We start from the raw sequence: 27,481 nt of genomic DNA, 5'->3' as shown, positions 1-27,481 counted from the left end.
ATGGTGTTTATATATCTCAACTTGAACGATTCGCTCGTGTATGTAACACCGTATTAGATTTTAGCGAGAGAAATTTATATATTACTGAAAAATTATTACACCAGGGTTTTCGATATCATAAACTAGTCAAAACATTTACTAAATTTTATCATCGGTATAAGGACATCATTCGTAAATATAACTCAACATGCAGACATCTTATACGTTCGAGTATTTCACATCTAATCTTTTATGGTAATATTCTTTACAAAGCACAAAAATGTCAGTATTCACCTCAAAAGCTAACAAAACCTTTAAACAGACTTATTAAGAAGGGATATAGTTACGATACTGTTGTCAGGTCATTAAAGATTGCATATTTTGGCTTTAATATTGATTCACTTATAGGGTCTTTGCATCGGAATTAAACATATTTATTCTAAAACCAGTTGTTGGCATGACACGGGTTATGTTCTTCTCATATATTTTATGACGGTATAATACTAAACCCCTAACAGGAGGGATTGTGCCTGATATTCATATGATGAAGACATAATCTTTCAATCAGTTTAATTGAGGTCTGGAGCTGGCATGTCAGTAACTGCTAGTAGTCTGTTGTTATTTATGTATTATTGTCATTTTGTTTATTTTCTTTTGTTTCCTATTCTGACATCGGACTCGGACTTCTCTTAAACTGAGTTTTACTGTGCGTACTGTTGTACGTTTGTGTTTTCTACATTGGCTAGAGGTATAGGGGGAGGGTTGAGATCTCAAAAAACATGTTTAACCCCGCCGCATTTTTGCGCCTGTCCCAAGTCAGGAGCCTCTGGCCTTTGTTAGTCTTGTATCATTTTTAATTTTAGTTTCTTGTGTATAATTTGGAGTTTAGTATGACGTCCATAATTACTGAACTAGTATACATATTTGTTTAGGGGCAAGCTGAAGGACGCCTCCGGGTGCGGGAGTTTCTCGCTGCATTGAAGACCCATTGGTGGCCTTCGGCTGTTGTCTGCTCTAATGGTCGGGTTGTTGTCTCTTTGACACATTCCCCATTTCCATTCGCAATTTTATTCCACGACAAATACACGTTTTGCAATATACACGTTTCAAAAATATTATTGTTTCAATACGAAATTTCTTGTCCATGCATAAAAGTGTCTACCGTCACTAGATGAAAGGGTTCACAATATTAATAATAAGAAACATGTGGTGTACGAACATTACACCAGGTCTGGCCTGGGTTGATATTGTTTCCCAAAAATCTGTGTATATATACCTTCAATAAGCATTAATATCGATCACTTTTGGTATAAAACTAAGTAAAAATACAACAGTTATGATGAAAAACATGAATGTTAGTTTATAAGTAATGCGACGATGAATTTTTTCCTCTTTTCTCAGACCCAGATTGTTTAGAAATATACGCAAACTGACACTTTTCACAGCGTTGTTCATCAAAATGAAGCTGAATTTCGGGTACAATTGAAGCTGCTTTGATAACTTCAGATTAAGAGTTAACATGTTTGTCGTCATCTTTATAAGCAGCCACAGAAAAACTACAGCTATTTTCTGTTTGTAAATTTTCGTCGATCGGCATTGTTGTCTTATGTTTTCTCGTTTTAAACGCCCAGAAAACAACGTATCCAATTCTACAGTACAAAATGATAAGCATTGTTATTATCGCAACAGTATAAATAATCCAAGTGCAATAGCATAAACAGTTCTAACTATACCATGCCCATCTTTTAATCTTCCACATCGAAATCCTGTTATTGCACTTTTGCGATACGGAATTACTCCATAAAAATTATACAAAAGGCACGGGTAAAGCAATAGTAAAAGAAAACAATTATATTGCTAACGACAATAAGATTCTTTTCAACGAAGATGTCATTGCTGGTTTGCGAGGTATACAGACTTTGACACATCATTGAAAAGCAATAATTAGCATAATCAAAATCGGAATAAAAATTGTTAATCCAATAAAGAATTGTGTTGTCTTACAAAGGGTATTGTTTGAAAAGTTAGCTTGATTGAGACACTGAAAAATGCCGTATGATCCACTATATACCGTTGCTATCAGGTCAAGTGCAGCTAAAATTGGATTGAAGTATCTTGCATCCGATGAATCCTTTATCTGAAGTGTAAAAGCCAACAAAACGATAGTGTTTCCACATGTTCCAAGTACGAGATAAACGGAAAGTGTATTAGACTTTTTGATATTTCGTCATTCCATTCCGACGCTGTAATGTTGTTTATCATATTGCTGGTGTTTAAATGACTTCTCTGGTAAGCTAGCGTAACAGTTACTGTAAAAATTAAAAAATAATCTATCATAAAATAATTCAGTTTGTAAGTAAAATATTTGAAAAAGTGAATAATATTATCTTATTTTGATTCAAGGTGCATGTATATTTATAATTTATGAGATAAAAATCTGTAATTTACAATTTTAACATCCATTAAAATCGAATCAGCCAAAAAAGTACATTCAAGTATACATTAATACATACAGAGTCCAGGATGTACTTTTAAATTATACGACAAAAACATCAGTATTTTGAGATAAATATTCCCAAACTACCGCTTTTCCAATATTGTTAAAACTGTCTGTATCTGCATTGGTATGTAAGTCTAGTTTCTTACGTATCAAAGACAACCACCCGAAGAGACACCGTGAAAATAAGTGGCAATCCAAACTATTTCGATTGCCTTTGTATGAGCCAACTAGACACTTCGACCTCACCTGATGCCTTGGATCCGAAAACCTGAATGTAACCCAATGCATGAACACACAACCATCACTCTACCAAAATATCTGTATCATTTACAGTTGTAACTCGCTATTAAATACTTATATAGTACAAATTTAAAGGTATTTCGGCTACATCTTGACAAATAAAAAAATCCTGGCAGCAAACACTGACTATTTTATCATGAACCCATCTTGCTATGTGATCTCACTTCATTCATAATGAATAGTGTCACCACTATCTTTGTTTACTTTAATAAAGGCGACTGGCAAACAAAAGAACTGCAGTCGATCCTTTTTCTTCCATATATGAAACAGTTTAATTAGAGGGAAAATAAATAAACAGGAGAATTTCCTTTTAGGGCTATTACAGGAAGAAAAAACATGGACAATACTTTTATCTATACCCCACCACACATAATTCTTATTTTTATTTGTTAAAGAAGTTTATAATATGCTTCATTCCTATTACTAGTACTCAATAAAAAAAATAAAATCATGTTGTAATTCACCATCCCATGCATTTTTTACTGGAAAAGCCCTAGTTAAAACTGAATGACTTCTTTAAATAAAAAAAAGTATTTCCTTGAATTTATATGTGTATATAAACGTATATTATACCAGCTTTCACATTATTTTTATACATTCACTTTTAACAAGGAAATAGTACATCAAAGATACATTTTTGTTATGAACAGGAAAATATTTCGTTTTGATTCGTAAGAGAGGAACTACATTTTATGCTAACATTGAAGACGTACATTTGTAATATGAATATTACTGATACCACCAACAACATTACATTGTCAGAATGGAACGACGAAATAACAACAAGCTTAATACCAAACATTATCGTACTTTTTGTTTATCTGGTTCTTGGGATATGTGGAAATGTCCTTGTTTTGTTGGTGTATACGTATCAGATAAAGAAGCGATCAGATGAAAGATATTTCATACCAATTTTAGCTGTATCTGACCTAATAGCAACATTCTATATCGGATCATATAGTATATTTCAGTGTATACATCAAGTTAACTTCTCCAACGATATATTATGTAAGGCAGCACAATTCTTTGTAGGACTAAATACTTTCATTCCAATCATCATCTTAATGATTATTGCATTTTAACGGTATGTCAAAATATGTATGCCTCTGAAACAGGCAATGACACCTTCGATGAAAACAGCTTCATTGTCATTTGCAATATTGCTTTCTATATTAATTGCATTACCCTTGCCCTTTGTATACGGTGTGATTCCTTACAAGAGTACAGACAAGACAATCACAGGAATGCGATGTGGAAGGATTAAGGAAGGCCGTGTTCTGATAAGAATTGTATATGCCATTGTACTTGGCATACTTGCGATTGTTATAGTAACAACACTTACTGTGCTGTATTCAAGAATTGGATACGTTGTATTCCGAATTTTCAAAACTAATAAACAAACAAGTACTGGTCAAAATGACGACACAGAACAAGAAAAACATGATGGTATCAGTAATGATGAGATAGACACAATGGAAACCTCCGCTGGCGAAGAAATCCCAGAAATGTCAACTTTTCAACATACTCAGCAGAATATCGAAGAGCAACAACATGTTAAAAATTTTCGTCTTTTTCTGGACAAACTGGATCACAAAAAAGAAGAAAAAATAATCGCCGGATTTCACATAAACTGACAGTTGTGTTTTTTATCATTACTGTAGTATTTTTACTTAGTTATATACCGAAAATAATACTAATGATTATTGAAGGGATATACAAAAACTTTTGGGAAACATTACCAACAACAACAAGACCTGGTGCGATGTTTGTTTACCACATATTCATTGTAAATAATATTGCGAACCCTTTCATCTATGCTTTTATGGATAAAAAGTTTCGTGATGAAACAAAAACGTTTTTGAAACGTGCATTTAGCAAAATATGTAAATTGTAACTCTCAAAGACTTAATTGGTAAAGAAAACAATATTAAAACTATGGTTAAAGATGTCATATAAATATAAGAAGATGTGTTATGTCAATATACATGTCAGCAAACATTCATAGTGTAAATACAAACAATTTCCCTGTTTGGGGGGTAAAATGTGTTTCATGTTATGAACAATATTTGAATTAGTGAAAAAAACATTGCTAAGTCAGAGACAGTTTTCAGCAATTGTTCTATAAAGTTTTTATTCATAAAACGTTTTGTTCTTGTTGCTAGATATTTCAGTGTGTAAAATTTTACTTGGAACGTTTTATTGAACTTCTATACTACTAAAGGAAGAGACAGATTTCATTGAGCCGCAACTCCTCTGAAACCATACAGAGTTAGAAATATTTGTGATATGACGTATAAATGTAGTGGTTTGTACTTCCTAAACTTGTCTTTTTTCCACAGAAAACGCCAATTTTTAGTAAATATCCAAATTCGGAGACTGTTATCGATCCGTGCCTTATACGCTTTCGCGCATGCCCAGTCGACGTACTGCCCGCGAAATCCAAGTGAAAGTAAGAAGAAAGGATAGAAAATAGGGCAGTTAGGCCTATAAGGATCCTGTATTGTATTGTAAGTGAATCATTTTGCTAAATTAAACGACATCCACCCTTTTTACTCAGGTGCAGAACTTTCCAAAAATTAAATGGGCGTTGAACGTGTCGAAGTGATCCTCACCCTTTTTATGTGTAAACACAGGCACCCGACGTCCGGATCCCTCACCCTTTTTATGTGTAAACATAGGCACCCTTGACACTCTTTGTTTCAACAATTGCCAAATTGTACCGCGATTTCGCGGGCATTTTCTAGTATAATATATTTTAGCTTTTTTAAAAGCTTCTGAGTGCTTCGCTGTATCATACTTTCCGTTAAGATGTGGTTATTTAAGTATGTGAAAAGTGTTATTTCTTTCCTTTGTGCATAGACCTATAAGCGTGGTATTTTAAGCCCGTCTTAGTAATTTTTGACGCAATAATTATTTGCATATGGATATCATCATGCATGTATTCCATCACAATCGTTTTACTAACTTGTTACTAGATGCCTACTTAATATGTCAGATCATTGTCAAAACAATTCTGATGCTCAATTCGGGAGATCAGTTGCAATTATATATATTTTTAGTATTGGTGTATATGCTCAAATAGTCAAATGAACACTTAGAAACTTGTTCATCTTAGTCCCTCCTTTTATTTATTAATTTGACGCGACATTGTAAAGCAAGGTATTAAAGCACTAAAGACAACATTATTTATTGACCGAGTATCGGATCGGATCCTGAATACACAAACTGTAATTTTGTCCATATTCAATATCTTCTCCTTTTCCGGGACTTTTTCTCACAATTCTGTATCTCATTCTGGCTAATAGAATCTTTCCCACACCATAAGGCAACCAATGAGAACCGATATGTTTACGTAATAATTTCAAGATGGCGTGAATATCGTATGAAACTAAAAGTTTTTCACCGTGATGCGAAGTAATAATTCTTGGAATCTTCTGATTTTTTTTTGTCTTCATTAGCATAAATCTAAGGATGTGTTTTGTTTCATGATATCTTCAAAGAGTAAATCAGATGACTCCTACATACTATCAAATAAATGAATTAAGTTTCAGATTTGTAAAGGGATGGAAATTAATCAAGGTAATGTAAATCAACATTTCCGACAATTACCTAAAATGAACGAATTTATACAAAACAAGCACATTAAAATGTTCATAGAATGTTAACAGTTTTGGTTGAATAAATTACTGCCTAAGTAAACAGATCAGCATGAAAATATTTAGAGAAGCACTTCCAATCGTATTTTCTTTTTGATTTCAATAAGGCCAAACAAAAATGTATACCTGTTTCCAGCCTCTGTGCAGTATAAAAATGAAAGACAGGTAGGCTAGTAAATCATTGTATTTCTTTTATATATTTTACATAAATATATAAGGAAGTGATCTGTTCTTTTAAGATATTTAACCAAAACGTCTGGACTTAACAGTGATTAATCCTAAAATCTACAAAACCTGTTATGGTAGACATAACAATTTCAGGTAGATAGAGAGACAAGAAACAAAGCTATCTTATTTGCATGAAATATATTCCTGGCATTTGCATGAAATTTACCGAATTTTTTCGGAAAAGGAGAGAAACAAAACTGATTATAAGTAAACAAAGACTGATATAGAGCGTTGAAAAAAAAAAACCCGATCTCTTGTACCGGCCACGTTATGTAAACAATGATAAAACAAAAATATACTTAAACCGGATTTTAAGATAACGAACCAGTTTTAATTAGTTTTCCAGAAATTTAATCTATTTTCATTTGCTGGCAAGAAATTATTTTATCATGTTTATCAGGAAATAAATCTTCGATAAAACAGATAGTCACTGAAAAAAAAAACAAATATTTTCTCCTTCCTTTTTCAGATCAGTCGGTAGAAAAGAAATTACGATCTTATAATAAGCTATCGTAAATCTATGACAGACAAAATCTGGAAATATTCTCAAATCAAAAACAACAATGAGTCGAAAGCAACGTATAACAGTTGGGGATCCACAATTTTAACAGTGATTAACCCTAAAATCTACAAAACCTGTTATGATAGGCATAACAATTTAAGGTAGATAGAGAGACAAGAAACAAAGCTATCTTATTTGCATGAAATATATTCCTGGCATTTGCATGAAATTTACCGATTTTTTTCGGAAAAGGAGAGAAACAAAACTGATTATAAGTAAACAAAGACTGATATAGAGCGTTGAAAAATAAAAAAAAAAAACCCGATCTCTTGTACCGGCCACGTTATGTAAACAATGATAAAACAAAAATATACTTAAAACGGATTTTAAGATAACGAACCAGTTTTAATTAGTTTTCCAGAAATTTAATCTATTTTCATTTGCTGGCAAGAAATTATTTTATCATGTTTATCAGGAAATAAATCTTCGATAAAACAGATAGTCACTGAAAAAAAACAATATTTTCTCCTTCCTTTTTCAGATCAGTCGGTAGAAAAGAAATTACGATCTTATAATAAGCTATCGTAAATCTATGACAGACAAAATCTGGAAATATTCTCAAATCAAAAACAACAATGAGTCGAAAGCAACGTATAACAGTTGGGGATCCACAATTTTAGAAAAAAGTCACAGATGATAAAATGTGTAACATTAACAATACTTTCTTGAAGTTCTTCATAATCATGATAATGGAAGGGGACACAGTCTTGTTTTTTTTTTCTTTTTTTGAAATGGCGTTGTCAGTTTATTTTCGACTTATGAGTTTGAATAGCCCTTTGTTATCTTTCGCCTCTCTTTTAAAATTTACATTTTCTATAAAACAAAAATGAAGAAACCGCAATTATAAAATGTTTTTTAATAATCACAAAACCGGAATAAAGCTACAAATGCTAATATCTGAAAAATAGAATAAAAAGATATTAAAACATCATCGAAAAAAAATCACATGGACGGAATAAAAGAAATATAACCTAATTGAATGGACGGAAGAAATTTACCGTTTCAAAATGTCGATAACTAATTTGGTAAATTTCATTAGTATTGATCAAAAGTTTGAAAAATGTTTTGTCACTGGTTTGAATTATACTGTTCTGTCTAATATTAACTTCAACAACAATTTGGTGAACACTTCTAAAATATATATAATAACACAAACTTCTCCTGAAACAGTCCATTATGTAAAAAATAGCATTACTAAGTTAGGTACAAAATTGAAAACAACACGTTTAATTATTTCATGCGTCCGAAGCGCTTTTCTGGATTTACCTTCATCAGGAACGCTCAAAGCCAAACATTTGAAATCCGAGGGATGTATAAGTACCGAAACAGTTGAAGAGCTATATGACAAAAATACCTAAAACAAATAGCCAATTCCATCTAAGGTCAACTTTGCCTGAGGGAGTTGAAACCTTAGTTTCATTATAATTTCAAAATTTATAAACGGACAATTTTAGAAAAGTTTGTTATAACAATGTATAAATCATGTCAGTACCGAAGTACTGACTACTGAGCTGATGATACCCTTGGGGACTGATAGTCCACCAGCAGAGGTATCGACCATGTAGTCTTTAAAGTTCCGATAGTAGACCCTTGATTAGTGAGAAAAAAAAGCATAAACTAAAACCACAGAACTGCGATCGATGTTGCAATAATTTCCCCATCATTAAAAAAGACAGAAAATCATAATCGCAAATAGTAATAACAGTGCTTGGTAGACCACAATTCGAAATTAAATATATAGTGAAATGGAAATCTAAAAAGCATAAATATATGCATCCCCTGAAAAAAGAACCCGATTGACAAACCAGGCTTGCCCTAATATGTCATTTATGTATAAATATAGATAAATTGAGCGATTTGCTACATACATCATCAAACTTTTCTTAAATAGTTTATAAGGAAACACTTAGGTTAATAATTGATTAAATGTCCTTGTTGTCACTATTTGCAAGTAAGGAGAACATAGCTTCAAGAAAATTGACAAATTTAAAGTATTTATAAACCAATAATCACGATTTAAAATAATTGATTGTTATTTGAAAAGGTTTAACTTACACATTTTGAATACGGTTTTCTTATTTTGTTAGGCGTTGAACAGGTGAGGGAATCGAACAAACTCAAGCATGAATTCAAAACTTTGAAATTTACCACACCGTTAGGAAAGGGTTGTCAAATACTTGAAATCTTAACCTGGCGTGTTAAATACAAGGACAGTAGCATCAAATAATACAAATAAAAATAAACAAATCTCAAATAAAGACAAACATTATGGTGGCATTCCAGTGCTGTTCTTCAAGATTAATTAAAATATCTCTGTTCCATTATTTAATGTCCATTATATAGATTGTCATAGCGCACAAGGTAAGTATGAAAATATTTTAAATACTAATTGCTTCATTTTGTGTCACACTTTAAGTTTTTGATAAAGTGTCTAATATTCATGACTCCGATATATATTTTCAGAATTCATCATGTGAATCGTCCATAGCATCAAACGATTCTTTCTTTGGTTTCTTTTTCTTCCTTCTTCGTCTTTTCTTTTTCACTTCTGCATATTCTGTATACCCTATAGGGGGTAATGACTGTCTTCCGGGTGTACCCATTCCAGATGGCTTAGAAATGAGAGGCACACTTTTGAATGTCGATGCATACATATTCAGTTCTTCTCCTTGATACGGCGTTTTACTGACCTCTTCGTTTTCTGTTTGAAACCTGGAATGAGAATTATAGAGTGTGAAATGGTTAATAACAATAATTGGTGTATTAATGCTACAGGTGAAATTTCCTCTTACTGTCTTGGATATTACGTTGTTATAAGTTTCATAATGAATAAATAAATAAATAAATGAAGAGAACCGATCTTTGAGCATATTGCTATTAAATAAGTACATTATTGGCCAACACAAGTATCTGGATATCAACATTGATCATTTTAAGTGCAGGGATACTGACTAAAACTTGGTGTTTAACTTCTCATTAAACAGTTATATACCTAAAACCATGTCAATTGATCTCCTTATACAAATATCTCATTTAACAGTAATATACCAAAAACCATGTCAATTGATCTCCTTATGCAAATAAAGTGCTGAAGATAGGTAATTATTAGACGTTTGTGGTTCAAGGTGTACTTTCATAACACAATAATAATAACTTGGGGCATACATGAAATATAATATTAATGCCTTATCTTTAAAAAAAACATCGACTAAACAAAGTAAACAAAATGGCACTGGTATCAAAATTGATCTTTAAGTTCTAATAACGTGGCGACACAAATAATATATAAATATTAACCAGTTTGTGAAAAAGCTGAAAACTTCAAAATGCATTCAATTTTTGCCGTTGACTCAGTGACTGAATAATTTCAGACAACAAAAAGCGAGCGAAGTTGATACTTGAACGAATCATAAAGTAAACAGCCTCGTTCATCTTCGACGTTAGGTATTACAAAAATTTGAAAGCAATTTTTACATTTTGAAAATTAAAAAAAAAATCAAATGGTGAGACATGAATGATTAACCTTTCGTACATGCCTCGAAATTTACCTTCGTTAAAAGAATATTTTGAGTAAAACAATTGCTATTAATATGTATTCCTCTGACAAGATGACCTGCACTTACAATGGCTGATCAGAAGTCTCGTAAGGACGCCATGATTTAACTTGAAAGTGTTCTTCTGGAACTGGACTAGTGCTGCAATATATATCAAAACATTAAATGAATTTAGGATGTCAACACTATAAAAACTTAACAAAAAATATCATGTCATCGTTCATTTTAAAAAATTCTAAAACAAATGAATCAATTTTAGTTGTTAAAGCGATTTTAGTAGAACCTGGAAAAAGACAAGACAACTATTGCAGTAGGGAAAACGAATCTTTCTGACATAACCGTCATCACATTTTCTCGCAGACTAAAGTAAAGGACGCTGAATACATAAAACGCGTTAAAGCACAACAAAAAACTAAAAGATCCTGGACGGGACTATATTTTGATAGTCTGTAAACTCAGTTTAAGAGTCGAAACGTAAATTGTCCTACACAATAAACCGAAACATGACAATCAATAAGTATTTTTTTTTTCAAATGAAGAATCAAAGAGCTCTAACATAATCGAAAAAGAACATCATAACGGCAGAATACATTGGAATCAGCGTAGAAGATATTAATAAGCATCTATATGTTTTTTTCAATTTAAATTATCATTCCTAGATTAAAGGTAATTAGCTTTAAATAGACGTCTCCGGACCTGCATATTACTGATAACATTGTCTTATTTATTATAGTTAAAACAACTATAACACAACAAAACTTCTTAGTTCAAAATAATAAAATAATTGTTTGCACCTTGCAATCATGCCACCAGAATTACTTTTGTTGCCAATTTTATTGATTCGTTTTGTTTGTATATAACAACAAAACGCTAAATATAAGGCAGACATCACTATTCCAGGAATAAGCGCCACTCCTGTTAATCCTACTGTAGCTCCTGAAATGTATCAAATTGACAATAATAAAAACTAATACAAATAAATGAATAATTCTTTTAAAATGAAGCTAACTTGTCCATTAAACTACTTTAAATTACAGTTTAGGTAGGCGAAGGTATGCTGGTTGCAATTTTTTTAGTTTGAGTAATCTGATTGTTGTCATTGTCCATCTTCTAAAACCGATGGTGTTCCTTGTTTATTAGCGGTTATTTGTGTTTATAGCATCCTAGTACAGTATATGTAATTGACTAACCATTTTCTTTAATCTTTTGAGATTTGATGAATCAGAAACAGATATGATAAAAATATGAATTCGCTATCCAGACGTTAAGAATAAAAAGGAAATATTCTAATATCTTGATCTAGAGCATCAATGAAGAGACATAAACTGTAGAAATGCGAACCTGGTGCAAAAACAATTCGTACCGTTAATGTTATTATCACAAGTTACCCGTGAAATAGTAATAGTCCCGTTCCCAAAGGTTTTAGACAATCAAACCCATGTAAGGTTTTGATTAGTCGAAATATTCATACAAATTAAGAGGATCTGGTATCTAAGAATTATCACACTGAATATTTTACCTCATCATAAATAGTTACCCATTTCATATTTTTAAGGAATGGAAACTTTCATTCAAAATTGAAGATGATCAGGCAAAAAACAAAGGCTGTATACCTGCGTTGCTTGGGGATATATTTGAAATATCCTATTCATTATTCCTGACGAGCAATTTAACAAATCTAACGTTGTTGATGAATTCCACAGTCACGTTCTTGTAAGCATATCTATATATTTTAACTATTACAGTTTGTTTAAAGACACAGTTATTGAAACACCAATTCACTGAATGATATGTAATCTATACATGATGTTTATACCATATTCCAAAACATGTAATATTTTGTTGTTCTGGACGTTTATAAATGTAAAAAAAACAACGTCACGCTGAACTCAATTTACAACGAAAAATGTCCATAAACATAGTAAACTACTTTTGGAAAATTCTTTCGTTTTGTCAGCACCTGAATAGCAGCACAATATCAAGAAGGATGGAAGAAAATATGATAAACAATTTTCATTAAGAAAACAAAACTTATCACTTTAAAAAATCATTCTTATTTAGTTTAGCATATTAAACATAAAATCATACCAAATACCATGTCAATGTATGCATACAATGCTGATATGAAGGAAAAATACTTGTTTGGCTTTTTAACTATTTTGATCTGAGCGTCACTGATGAGTCTTATGTAGACGAAACGCGCGTCTGGCGTATCAAATTAAAAACCTGGTACCTTTGATAACTATTGTCATTATTTAAAAAAAAATCGAATAGTTATTATGGTAAAAAAGTAAAGTTGCCACCAACTGATAGACGAAACGAAAGATAAATGGCTCTCTTCCTAGATTTATTATGAAAATAAATAAAGAATGTGTCCATGGGATACAGATGATGCCCCCGCATGAATATAACGTTATAAAGATAAATAATTAGAGAACTGTAAAACGAACGTAATCTGTGTTTTGTGGTAATAAGCATTGTGTATAAGTTTCATAACATTTGGTTGGGGCAAACTAAAGTAAGAGAACGGAAACGACATATTCAGCATTTTTTCCCTTAATAAAGGGCATAACTCCTGAAAGGTAAAAGTGACGCCACCAAAATTAGAACTTGATCTGAGTTTTCTTGGTAATAAGCATTGTATATAAGTTTCATAACATTTGGTTGAGGCAAACTAAAGAGAAAGGAAACTAATTTCGGTACGCACGGACGGACGTACAGATGGACAAGGGTAAAGCTTAATGCCACCTTCTGCTATGGCAGGGGCATAAAACTGGTCAATATTTGTTTTTGCGTAATAAAAATGAAATGATATAGCAACATTCACTGGTCTCATGCAAGTAATCGGAAGGAATCAGATGTCGTTAATATTGCATGTTTAAGTTTGAGTTAGTATCCTTTGAAATAAAATTTATTTTCTAGGTAGCTAAAATCATTTCTATAATCATTGTTGCATTATATTTCGTTTTTAGGCAGTTAAAAAAGAGAAGCTGCCTGATGCGAGCACCCTAGATTTGTGTTCTACCCAATAAATGCTGAAATACCTGCCATTGTTATTATCTAGCTGACAATTACGTTATTTATAACTAATTGGACATTTTTTTAATACTTTTATTTCTGGAATACAAAAATTATGACCAGAAAAACCTTTAATGATCGTCGAACTACCCAAAACTTTTGAAGTTGCACATAGGAAGTAGTGCTCAATAGAAATCCGTACGTAGTTTATTATCCCCTGTGCTTTTGGCTACGATGTCAAAGAACAATTGTATGAAATATTTCATCGCCGAAAATCGGTAATTACAAGTCTTTATATTTCCCAAATGGCAAAATGCGCAGGAATATTGTTCATGTACAACAAATCTCTATGATAGAGGAAATAAAGTTATATAAGTGGGCGGTAATTTTTAACTTTTCTTGCCAAATAAGGTTGTTGTTATTTTATGAATGAAACGAGGTCATGAAACAGATGCGGAAATCGACGTTGATGGGATTTTTAAGTAATGTGGACAACTCGTCCCTGAGACAAGTGGGACCAAATCCACTCAAACCGTATAAGAAGACAATCGTTTGTCAGATTTACTTAGGGTTTCATAAAATATTAGACTTACATGTCTAGCGGAGCCATTAACCTTTTGTTTGTGCTTTGGGGTCTATTTAGGGGTATTTGGAGGGGCCTGAAGAATGGAGGGGTTTACTGTAGAACCCTATGGGATTTTATTTTTTAAATTTTAAATGACTATTTCTCGAAAACAGTAAGTGATAGACACATGCAGTCTTCAGTAATGAGAACAGGACAATAAAAAAATCAACCAAAATATAGGGTGAGTCCCTGGGGGTCATCCCAACCCCCTTCAATTTGAAAATGTACTTTTATCTTGTAAACCGTCGCGATCCCAATATATATACTTGTATGGGACAATAAAAGAAATCAAATGAAAATAATTTGGGGGAGTCCCCGGTGTCGTCCCACCCCCTCCAGTTTGAGAACTTGGAAATGGTCGAGATCCCCACCCCTAAACCATATATATTCATGTATGGGACAATAAAACAAATCACATGAAATATAGGGGGAGTCCCGAGGGTCACCCCACCCCCTCCTGTTTGAGAACTTGTAAACGGTCGAGATCCCACCCCTAAACCATATATATTCATGTAAGGGACAATATAACAGATCAAATGAAATATATGGGGAGTCCCTGGGGTCACCCCAACCCCTCCTGTTTGAGAACTTGAAAATGGTCGAGATCACCACCCCTAAACCATATATATTCATGTATGGGACAATAAAACAAATCAATGAAATATAGGGGGAGTCCATGGGGACACCCCACCCCCTCTTGTTTGAGAACTTGTAAACAGTCAAGATTCCCACCCCTAAACCATATATATTCATGTATGGGAATCAAATGAAATATTTGGGGAGTCCCTGGGGTCACCCCACCCCTTCCTGTTTGAGAACTTGGAAATGATCGAGATCCCCACCCCTAAACCATATGTATTCATGTATGGAACAATATAACAAATCAAATGAAATATAGGGGGAGTCCCTGGGGTCACCCCACCCCCTCCTGTTTGAGAACTTGTAAACGGTCGGGATACCCACACCTAAACCATATTTATTCCTGTTCATCATTTCAAAAATATTTGAATGACATACAGGGTCAATCTCCTAGGTGTCACATATGCCTATCACTTTACTAGACCAAACCAATATGAACTGGACTTTGCCCAATGTCAGGAGGCCATGGGAATGACGAATTATGGAGGCTTTGTTTGGGAGACTTCGTAACGGTATCCTGTTACAATTATTTCCTGTTTATTATAAAATTTTATTGATGCAAAAAATGAGTCAAGGTTAATTGAATTTACTTTAATTATTTATTAAATTATTTCTGGGCCTATAATCATGATAATAATTTTCATTTATGACTCATTTTAAAGAAAATATATAAATCTTTCAAGCAGTGTAAAGCTCGAGAATGTTTGACCAACAGTTTTATAATCACCTGTCATTTTATTCCGAACTTGGTATGGAGTAACAGCATGCACTTGGGGTGAAGATGGGGGTCATTTACATTGATATAAGAGTTGCTTTTGAAAACCTTGATGAAATATTATTTTATTTGCCTTAAAAATCAATTCATTTAATGAACATAAATGTACAATATACGAATGTTTAATGTTTGTTCTTTCAAATCTTAAAAAAAAAAAATTGAGGCAACACTGCCACAGTTTTCATAATTACGTTTGCCTTGGTTTTTGGTTAACTGATTACAGCGCTTACAGTGCTTTGATTCTTAATACCAACAGTCTGGTATCACATCTAATCTTTAAGATGAATCATATGATACCACAATGTATCATACAATTCATGCTGCTGACCCTTCCACAGAGGTATACTCCCTGTTTTTTTAAGGGGTGGTTTGCTCAATTGAATTTTTCTGTGTTTTATATGGTGAACTCTTGTTCGTCTGCTCGTGTTTTTTAACCATTGTGTTGCCTTTAAAGGTTCAACAACCAGAACGATATTGTTGTTTTTTTACTACATGAAAAGAAAAACAAAGGTTTTGCCAAATATGGTTGCTTTAATTCTCTGATACATTTAAAACATACATGTGTGGTATGAGCACATTTAAAACATACATGTGTGGTATGAGCAAATTTGCAGAAGATTTTTAAAGACCTGAAATAAAACGATACAATCCATTCAGATCATTATAAATCAATTGCAGAATTAAGAGTACCTGTAACGTCATCTGCACACTTGGTAACAGTCACTATTCCAGCAAGGGCACATGATGTTACAACTGACAGGAAGATCTCTATGGCTATGATGAAAATTTTCTCTGAGATTTTCCACTGTCTGACGTTACCTTAGATATGAAAATAAATATTTTGTTTGAACATAGATTTTATACGAACTACTTTTACAGAAGGTAGACCAAGTAAACGAATTATTTATAGATATGTTTTATCTGAGCATACTGCAATACTGCTACAAAGTTGAAAAAAACTAGCATATATTTTATTATCATTTATAATTTTACATAAAACGTTAATAATTTGAACCTACCTTCAAAGCAAAGTGATATATCAATTAGCAAAATGGAAAAAGAGGATGATGTAGTTTAATCATATGATACAATTTAACTTTTTTTGATTCGAGCGTCACTGATGAGTCTTTTGTAGACGAAACACGCGTCTGGCGCAAATACAAAATTTCAATCCTGGCATCTATGATGAGTTTATTTAATAGTAATGAAATACTAATGGTACATACTGTCAGCTTGTTATGTCATACATACATTGAGCTGCCTTATCCTATGTATATTATGTAATATACAATCACGTGCGGTCAGAAGATAGGAGCGTTTAATCGAATGGCATGTTGTTTGAAGAGTAAAGACGTCATCACTGAAACCTACCAGTTATAAATCTTCGAGGAAATTCCGTGGTAGATCTTCTCATTGAATAAAATATCTTACCACTGACAGGAGGGTTTTACAGAAACAATCATAACCATGTAAACTTGATTAATTATTATAATTTTCTATGATTAAAGTATACGTACACGTTATAATTGATCAATTCTATAAAGTTGCTTAAATAAATCGTTTACATGAAAAGGTATAAAAAAAAATTAGTAAATCAGTATGCTCATGATTGTGAATTTGTTTAATATGTTCCCCAATATTTTCATAATGATTGAATTTCACTCATAAAATTACGTGAGTAATAAATATCATAACTTTGAATGATATAAATGAGAAATAGAATAAAAACATGCACCCAAGACCGGTCAGTACTTACGAATAAAAGAGCTAACTCTGTCCGGTACAAAAGTGCATATTATGATGGAACAGGCTGTTAACAGCACTATACCGATGAATGCAAACATTAACAAAAAGCTAAATGTTTTTACACAAGATAGAGTATTAGTTTCACTTGTTGACTGGCCTGTTCCCGGCTCACCAGAAAAACCTGTTGAAAAAAATAAGCAAACGATTCAAGCATGATACCTTCTCAAAAAGAGAAGTACGATATAAGTAATCCGAATCGTATTAGGAAAGATGTAATTCAGTATAGGTTATTCTGTGACAAGTATGTCAAACCGAAAGCATGGAATAGTTAAAAGTATAATTTTAAAACAAATACCAACTGTCACTTAGAAAATCATAACTCATTATAATATTTTCTTCAGTAACAGCATTCATTTTATCTTATTTATCTTTTATTTCATTCATTTTTTTTCCAAACGCTGTTTTATCGACTGCCTAATCTTTTATTTTGAGAGTACATGATATTGGTTATTTAAATATGTCGGATGTACCACTGCGAGTATCATGAGATTATATTACTCCACTAGATTGATGCCGCTGCAGACCTCTGCCAACGCTTTAACTACTTTTCGACCAATAGCCAAATGATTCTATATTAATTTAAATGAAATTTTTCACGATAAGTTTCAGTTGAGAAACTATGTTAAAATATCACCGCTTCGAAAGAGGGCGATATAATGCGTTACTTGTGTCCGTCTGACAGCTTTTCCGTCCGACCGTTCCATGAAATTTACTTATGTATGTAGATTTCGCTGCCATTATTGAAAAAAAAACAGCGAATCAGAGCTTCCTGAAATTTGATATCAAGCTTTATGTGATTATATTATGCCATGCGATGCGTGTTCACATCCATCGCTCCACAGCTTCAATTTTACAAAATACTTATAGAGGGTGTATCATTAGTGAACAATAGGTTCAACGTCTTATTTCAAATAAATGAATTAAGTTGCCACTTTATGTATAATTGTTTGGTACTTAATGATTTACAAAAACTTATATAAACAGTATATCTAACTGTGTAGTCAAGCAATAAACCTTTACTACCTAATTCTTTAACAACAAGTTCTATTGGATGGCCTCTTCCAACACCAAGAATATTGACAGCAAAGCAGGTATAACTGCCACTGTCACCTACTGTCGCATCGTGGATGGTCAAAGATGGTGAATTTGCTGTGCTTCCACTATACCGATCTGTGAAGCTAAAGGGTTGCAAAATCTCTAACTGTCCAGTCTTAACAAACTGCCAATAAACAATTGATGCATAGCTTTTCTCAGCTACAGGGCATTCCAGTTTTACTTTACTACCTGATATGTATTGCAGTGTCGTACTGGTACTAGTTATCAAGGGTAAATCTGGAATAACAATCTTAATTTGATGCATTCTAATTTTTCAGGAATATTTAACTACAATTTAAAACAGCTATCACAAATTCAATGAATATACATGATGATTTAAACACAATAAAGTCTATTTTTGTCACGGCAATGAGTGACCGGGGTGTATTATGACTGTCATTTTGTCATCCCGTTCTTCCGTCATTCTAAAATAAACAGTTTTTCTGGACTTTGCCTTTATTTCTGCATATTTGATGTTTGATAATTGAGTGTATAAGGATGACTTGTACATCGAGTTTGTGTTTCTGTTCGTTTGAACCACATTTTGCGGAATTAAGATTCTTGGAAATTTTATGAAAATTGTCTGGAATGTTTTTGTTATGATTCAGTGCTCCGGAGTTAATCCTAAGTACATTAATGTATACTGATGACTAACAGATCGGGTACGCGTTTTGTTGTAGTTGGTTGACTTTTGGCGGAAAAACGGTCCTTGGACGTTTTTAGGAAACTACTATCATAATATAATAATTTAACAAGAACAAAAAAATCATTTTCTGTTCCAAGTTCTGGAGTATGACAGTTGTTTTCCATTCGTTTGAGGTGTTTGAGCTTTTGATTTTGCCATTTGATAAAGGACTTTTCGTTTTGAATTTTCCTTGGAGTTTGGTAATTTTGGTGTTTTACTTTTTCTTTTTTGTGTTTTGTTGACTGTCGTTTGTCTTTACGTCGTTTTTACCTGGATCACAGTGTTGTCTGTTTTCTTTGTTGTTTTGCTTCATCGGTATTTTCTCCTTTTTGACACACAAATATCTCAAAAGTATACAATCTTCTTACCAATATATATCATGTACTTTGTTATAACCAAAGATGGAGCCATCAAGGAATGGCATTGCTCGACTAACAAATTAAAAGCTTTATTTTATATAGCCTAGCTAGCTGAGTGGTCTATGGCGCATTCAACAGTCATGCAATATAGTCACAGAAGCATGGATTCGAATTTCGCAAAATTGGATAATGATAATTTGCAGATCTAACATTGTTGGGCTAAATGTAAGACGTAGTATATATAGTAAAACCAAACAAATCCAACTTTCTGATTCTAATTTTTGTCACGATTGACATTTTGTTTGTTGTTGACCTCATACCATTTAAAATCTAAAAGGAAACAGACGCAAAACAAATAAAGTACATCTTCGGCTTCAGTTAAATAGACAATATTACTAGAGATGTCAACGATTACTCGAGTACTCGAGTATCGCTCGGTAGTACCGACCACGAGTACCAAAATGATACTCGACTAATCGGTTTCCTGTTAGAATGATGTTGCTTTCTTAAGTTTAAACAAAAAAATATTTTATTGAGAGCTTCTCCCGGGAAATTATATGTTAATCAAAGTTAATAAAAATTAAAATACTATTCTAATGTTTGCGTTTAACTGTCATTCAAAATTCCTTCAAACAGAGGTACATGTATGATATATGAACAAGAGTATTTTTCAAAGGCTTACACTTTTAGCTAATCTTAGTCACTCCCCCACCTCTGTACCGTCAAAGCATGCATTTTCATCAGCAGGACTGTTAGTTAACCTAACAGATCTGAGAAATCGCTACATCCCAGAAAAAGTTGACAAGATAATATTTTTAAATAAGAACAAATTCGTTGCACCCTGTGTCGACCATCAGAAAATGATAAATGGCATCAGTAATTTCTAATCACCACCCCTTTGTCGATCATTAAATGTGTTTTTTTAAGGTTCACAAATACCGTTGCTTGAGTAATAATTTTTCTATACATATTAATTAATTACTTGATTAGATTATTGCCAGTTTACATAATTAGTGCATGTAGTAAATGAGCTATTAATTATGGTATAAAATTCCTTGGACTATTATCTGGGCCTAGGTAATAATGTTGATGGTTTTACGATCATAAGACAACGACCCACAATACATAAATGGTATAATTTTGTGTTTCCATTTTGTAAATGTTTTAACGAGCGAGTACTCGAGTATTGCTCGGTAAATCCAACGAGTAATCGATTAGTAAATCTTCACCGAGTTGACATCCCTAAATATTACCTCTAATTTTTTCAACAATATCTACAAAGACTGCAGCACTTGAACCTGGACCAATATCATTGACAGCTATGCATGTATACAGTCCTTCATCTGAAAAGTCTGAAGAGGTAATAGTCAAAGATGGGACTTTCGGCGAACTTCCGCTATACTTGTCATCAGTACTATTTCCATATATAGTTTTTATCTCCCCTGATGAATTGTGTATCCAGTAAACATTATCTATTTCAATAGTTGATTCAACGATACATTCTATGGTAACAGAATCTTCATTTTCGACGATGTAAGATGGTTTTAGAATAACAACACTTGGTACATCAGAAACTGCAAAAATATATAATGTTTGATATGAAATCCATGCGCTTAACAAAATAGTAGAGAGAACGATAACATATTTTATTGGTGTACCCACTGTCTATATCACTCTATTCAGCTCTTTATAAAATTTAATATCAGGGCTTTGTGGCGTCAAATACGTTGACCCGGCATTAATAACTTTGACCCGGACATATCACCGACCTCATAATGACTGAACCGACGTTAATAAGGTTGACTTGAACTTATCAAGTCATCTTCTGGTTTGTTGGTTAAACAAAGAAAAACACTTGTCTATCATGCAAAATACAAAAATACAATCAGATAATCGATTATGAGATTTCCATCATATTTATATTGTAAAATATCAATATGCAGACAACCTAATAATCGGTACTTACTAAGATAATCATCAGTATAATGATATAGTAATGATTCAATACATGTAACCATATCGTAAACACGGGAAGATCATACAACTCAATACCAGTATTTTGGGGCATATTTCAAATTCCTCTTGAGGTCGACAAAAAAAACCCAAATAATTATTTTATGATTCGACATGCTTTCAACATTTAAGGGCATCGCGAACTCGACATGTTTAAAAGTTACGTATATGATAAGAAAAACGACATGAACTCAATTTTTTGTACATATCGTTCTATATTGATATAACTGCCTTTAATTGAAAGAATATGAAGAATCATACTCTATAATGCATAGAAAGGTCGCTTCAGAAGGGCTTTGCTGATATTTCTGTTGGACATTGTTGTATATGAGCATAACCTCCGAACTAAGACCGTACAGTAGATAGCAAGATGAATTGTGCCATAATTGATTCCTTCTTAGATTATTTAAAAATTGAAATCTTTAATCAACAAAAGTTGAAAAATTATATTTACTAACAGACATGGGTTTATTGATAGTTAGTTTACTTATTCAATCTACAGGGTAGACCAATGATATTATGTGTTCATTACATTTAACCAGGGCACCTACCGCAGTATATTTCTGGCTGTGTGGAAACAGCTGTCGTACCACTAGAGCATATATCCATCGATGACAACAGGGACCCAGATCTCTGACCTACAGTACTGGTGGCCGAGCCGCAGTTAAGTGTACTAGTATATGTAAATAATGACAGTGCTGTAACTCTATTTTCAAGCAGAATTCTGCATAAATCTCTGTCCGCTTTACCAACGGTATTAAACCGTGTTCGAACTGTGAAAACAGTGTCTATCTGTAGGAAAAAAACCCAACATTTTATCGCATTGGATGTCATCCGAAATGAAATAAATATTTATAATAACGAAATACACTTGTTGTGTGTACCATGCAGATAGTAAGATGTGTATGTTTGTGTGTGAATGTGGATGTTCAACTTGGTAAAAAAAAGTAACTGGCAACTCAACCAAAATGATATCGTATCATCACGTGATGATTTCCATATTTCTTAATTCTAAATAAAGTAAAGAAAGTGTGAACAGGTAAAATAATTTCTCACTATGAAACGTAAAATGTTCTTTACGATCAAAGCCAGAGAGGCTATAAATTAATTACACACTTCCGAAACAGATATCTGAAGGTTAACATATTGTCTTCAACCATATACAGGTTTCAATCAAATATGGCAGAGTATATCTTTATAGCTATAAAGTAGAGATCAATTTAATCTGTGACTATCAAAGATCTGCCATTTATACCAAATGAAGATTAGCATGAGATAACAACTACGAGGCTTTCAACCCTTGTTTTTCCCTCAAGATTAGTGTATTGACAAATACAAAAGAGAGCATACGATATAAATCGGTAGAAGGAAAAACACCACTTAACTGTTTAAAACGGAATACTACTTATATCTATACTTAAAGAGTACATCCTGCAGCTTCATATATTCATACCTTATATAAAGTAATTTTGACCTGTTTGAATGCGTATACATTAAAAGTTTGTTTCCATAATACAATGTATTGGAATTCAAATTGAATGGCAACATTCCCTTTTACATTACTCACTGTAAATCCAGATGTTTGTGATTGTATGTCAGCTATTTCCAACATAATACCAGTATTAAAGATATTATTGTGACACACATTCGTAGCCTCTTGCCCAAAAGCAGATTTTAAGTTTTCCAATATTTGCTCGTGACTTGTTAGGCAATATTTCGCAATAGCACTGAAATTGTACCTCACTTGAAGCCTGTATTCTGTTAGGGGTAAAACATATGCTACAAAAAGAATATCATTTTATCAATCAGGCTTGGAAGAAGGACATCCATAATAATACAAAGAATGATTACAAACAAATAGTATCACAAAATGATAGTTTTCAGATTAAGGTCATTTTGTATTTTGTGTGGTGGTGAAATAGAATTTGTTTTATTATTGTAAACAAAGATAAAACGTCAATTATTTCTTCAACTTCATGATTCAGAAATTCTGTAAAAATATCAAATGGTCCATTCTTGATTACCGATGTCCTGTTTACAATGATGGATTCTTACATATATCTTCATTCTTATTATGCATTTCTTTTGACAAACGTTACCTTCAATACAGACAGATATGTATTCTGAAAGCAATCACCATGCATGCATATTTACCTTATTGAAAATTTCGTTTTCGAAAGTGCTAGTTAGTCTGTCTGTGTTTGGATATGGTCGATCGATATATAAATACACGTTTGATGTCATGTGTTACAAAATAGTTTATTTCGATCTGATCGGTTTTATTTATTTAACGTTACCTAAACATCCCTTTGGTGGCAGGGGTGGACTCCAAACATTATTTTCACAACGGAAGTTCACTGTTAAATTACCATCTCTTGTAACATATCCACTATCACATGACACAATGCACAAAAGAAAAGAGTTGTCGCTACATGTCACATCACCGTTACTGATCATGGGAAATACACTAGGGGCGCAAACTTCTTCTGTGAAAAGGAGAACAACGTTATGTAATTATTTTTCTTATCATGTGTCAGATATGACACAAAAAACGGAATTTGATTAAGTATAGTCTTAACTATCTAGACACAAAGAACATTAAAACGTGTTTAGATTTTAAGGGATCTTGTTTTTTTTTAATTTTCGTTTCAATGGTGTTCAGCCTTTTACATCTCATTAAAGTGTCATATGTTCAGTTACTTATTATGTAGTGTTTACATATTTGATAGTCTGAGAATAGACTTTATACATCTGAATTTACCGCCTGACAAAAGTCTAAATAGTATAGAATTTGCTCATGTCGAAATGCCATTAGTACTGATTCCTTAATTTTTAGCTTTTTATATCGTAGTTAAATGACACTTGCTCAGAAATTTAATATGTATAGAAAATAAATCATATATTTATATATATATATATATATATATATGAATATTACTAGCATATAGATCTGTTATATAAAAGTGACTGAACACTCTAAAGATAGATTGAATGCATCTGAACAACCCCATGTTTAGAGTCTAACAGAACTTTGATTGGCCACTACAATTTTGATAATCAATAATAATTGTGCACAGTGAGTTGGTTTTGCTAAATATACAATGTATAAGGAGTCATACAAGCAATAGAGTTTATCAAAAAGAAAAAGCGATTATTGAATCAAACATTTCATGTCGGTGTCAGATAGGTAAATCGAAATAAATTAAAAGAAAACGAACGAACGAAAAAATGGATACGTTTAAAATTGATTGATATGTAGGAAAAGTAGATACTAGTTGTAAAATAAAACTTAAAAAATCCTGCAATAGCCTACTATATGCAAGATCTTGACCATTCAGGTTTGGTGACAAAACAAAAACTGTCTGCCTTTCGCGATATTTGGCTCATGAAGATCAAGCTCATGTGTATTATCATGCCAAAACTGTTACCTTCTATGATAATAGTATAACACCGAACAGAAATATGGTTTAGTTATTTATAATCACTGTCAATAACCATATGTTGTCTTAAGATGACACCGTTGCAGAATAATTTGGTTTGCCATTAAAATTTGATAACTTTACAATGTAAAACAAACCTCCTGTGACATTCAGGTAAATAGGGTAACTTTTTCCTGTACCAACCAAGTTTGTCGCCGTACAAACATACCAACCACCATCAATTGCTTCAAGATTGTACAGTGTCAGTGAGTGTTGAGACAATGTTCCTCCACTGTACAATCTATTCGACAATCCTGTTCTATTTTTTTCCCATGATATCGAGATAACATCTGGGGAACTAGACGCATTACAGTTCAATGTTATGTTATCGGCGATTGTTACATGGTATACAGTTGACGATACATACACGCTAGGAACACCTGAAGAAGAAGGCATATTTTTAGATTTCAATATTTACAACTGGATTTTTCTACTTTTTTTTTCGAGTAAGTATTACTCACAAAAACAGATACAGGCAGGGATTGTGCCTGATATTCATATGATGAAGACATAATCTTTCAATCAGTTTAATTGAGGTCTGGAGCTGGCATGTCAGTAACTGCTAGTAGTCTCTGTTGTTATTTATGTATTATTGTTGTTTATTTTCTTTTGTTTCCTATTCTGACATCGGACTCGGACTTCTCTTATACTGAGTTTAGTATGACGTCCATTTTCACTGAACTAGTATACAAATTTGTTTAGGGGTCAGCTGAAGGACGCCTCCGGGTGCGGGAGTTTCTCACTGCATTGAAGACTCACTGGTGGCCTTCGGCTGTTGTCTGCTCTATGGTCTGGTTGTTGTCTCTTTGACACATTCCCCATTTCCATTCTCAATTTTATGATGCACATCAATACAAAATTAAGTTAAATCGCGTCGTGTGCATTGCATTAGGTAATATGATTTTATATTACTTCTACTGGTTTGGTAAATCTTCATGTTGAATGTACGGCTCAGAGGACACCATCAACTCAGTAGATAATGCTTCATGACGTTTCCGAGGACGCTATCAGTCAGTAGTAACAACAATAACATTAACATGATTAAGGGTACCAATTTCGATGCACCAGATGCGCATTTCGACAATAAATGTCTCTTTAGTGATTGATGTTCGAGGTCAAAATATTAGAAAATCCAAACCTTATTCAAAAGGAAGAGCTTACAAGTCAATACATCAAAAATCAAAATCAATAGCTGATGATTTAGAGCATTTCCGTGGATATCATCAACTCAATAGCCAATGATTAACATGCTTAAGGATTGTCATGATATTATCGACAAACTTTTTATTTTACTATCAAAAGCTTCTGGCGCATTTATGACGACGGTAGTATTCCCGAAACGAAAAGTTATGTGATTTGAATTGTTACATCAACAGACGACATATATAAAATATATACAACAAAAAGATATGAATGATTAAACTTTCGATGAATTAACCGATAAAGATACGAATGTTAAATAATTATTTCAACGGGATCCATTGAGATAAACTATTATGTTTGTTTGGATTGCTCACCCAATTTTGTCAATATAACGGAAATATAAACAACTGCCATATAAGTAGGAGGTTTAGAAATGCTATAAACATGATAAAAACCAGGTTTAACCCACCATTTTATTCGGAAAATGCCTGTACTAAGTCAGGAATATGGCAATTGTTTTTCACTTGTTCCGTTGGTTAATAGCGTTTGATTTTGTTACTTTTTATGGACTTCCTCCTTGTGAATATGACTTGGAGTTCAGTATGTTTGTTATACTTTTTAATCATATTTGTTACTTATAGATGAATCAAAAGTCTTTCTACATATGTGCGGTATAATAACTTAGAATAGGCAAATACAAAAATATACCTCCAGTGACCGTTAGGGTAGTAATATTACTTCCAGTACCAAGTAAATTTGTCCCCATACAAACGTATTTGCCATCATCCTCAAAGTTAATATTCAATAACGTCAGTGATGGTTTAACTATTGTTCCTCCATTGTACTTCGCATGTAAAGGATCGATGTCTTGTAAAGATCCAGAGGCATCAGTTTTCCATGAAACAGCGGTAAGATTTGGCACTGAAGTTATTTTACATTCCAAGGTAACGTTTTCACCGTAAAGGACCGAAAAGGTTGGATCAATCCGAACTGTTGGAGTTCCTAAATTATAAACATGATAAACATAGATATAAATTTGAATAAAACATATTTTAGTTAAAGTAC

At 32.8% G+C, this 27,481-nt stretch overlaps 1 protein-coding gene across 6 annotated transcripts in view; it reads right to left on the bottom strand.

Moving 5' to 3' along the window:
- Positions 1–8,066: 8,066 nt before the first annotated feature.
- LOC127702262 (hemicentin-1-like) overlaps positions 8,067–27,481 on the bottom strand; it is a 56,696-nt gene continuing 37,281 nt past the window's right edge. For all 6 annotated transcript variants that reach the window (XM_052206380.1, XM_052206385.1, XM_052206382.1 and 3 more), the window contains exons 21-32: positions 27,125–27,418; positions 25,372–25,653; positions 24,092–24,280; positions 23,362–23,573; positions 22,346–22,586; positions 21,035–21,355; positions 18,666–18,974; positions 17,593–17,763; positions 16,527–16,655; positions 11,574–11,715; positions 10,849–10,920; positions 8,067–9,937 (exon numbers count right to left, since the gene is read on the bottom strand). In XM_052206380.1, coding sequence (XP_052062340.1) covers positions 9,685–9,937; positions 10,849–10,920; positions 11,574–11,715; positions 16,527–16,655; positions 17,593–17,763; positions 18,666–18,974; positions 21,035–21,355; positions 22,346–22,586; positions 23,362–23,573; positions 24,092–24,280; positions 25,372–25,653; positions 27,125–27,418 — 2,615 coding nt within the window. In that variant the 3' untranslated portion in view covers positions 8,067–9,684. The remainder of the gene's footprint in view (positions 9,938–10,848; positions 10,921–11,573; positions 11,716–16,526; positions 16,656–17,592; positions 17,764–18,665; positions 18,975–21,034; positions 21,356–22,345; positions 22,587–23,361; positions 23,574–24,091; positions 24,281–25,371; positions 25,654–27,124; positions 27,419–27,481) is intronic.

Source organism: Mytilus californianus, unplaced genomic scaffold (genome assembly GCF_021869535.1).
Source record: "Mytilus californianus isolate M0D057914Y unplaced genomic scaffold, xbMytCali1.0.p SCAF_5, whole genome shotgun sequence".
NCBI classification, from domain to species: Eukaryota; Metazoa; Mollusca; class Bivalvia; order Mytilida; family Mytilidae; genus Mytilus; species Mytilus californianus.
This window is presented reverse-complemented; position numbering and strand designations above follow the sequence as displayed.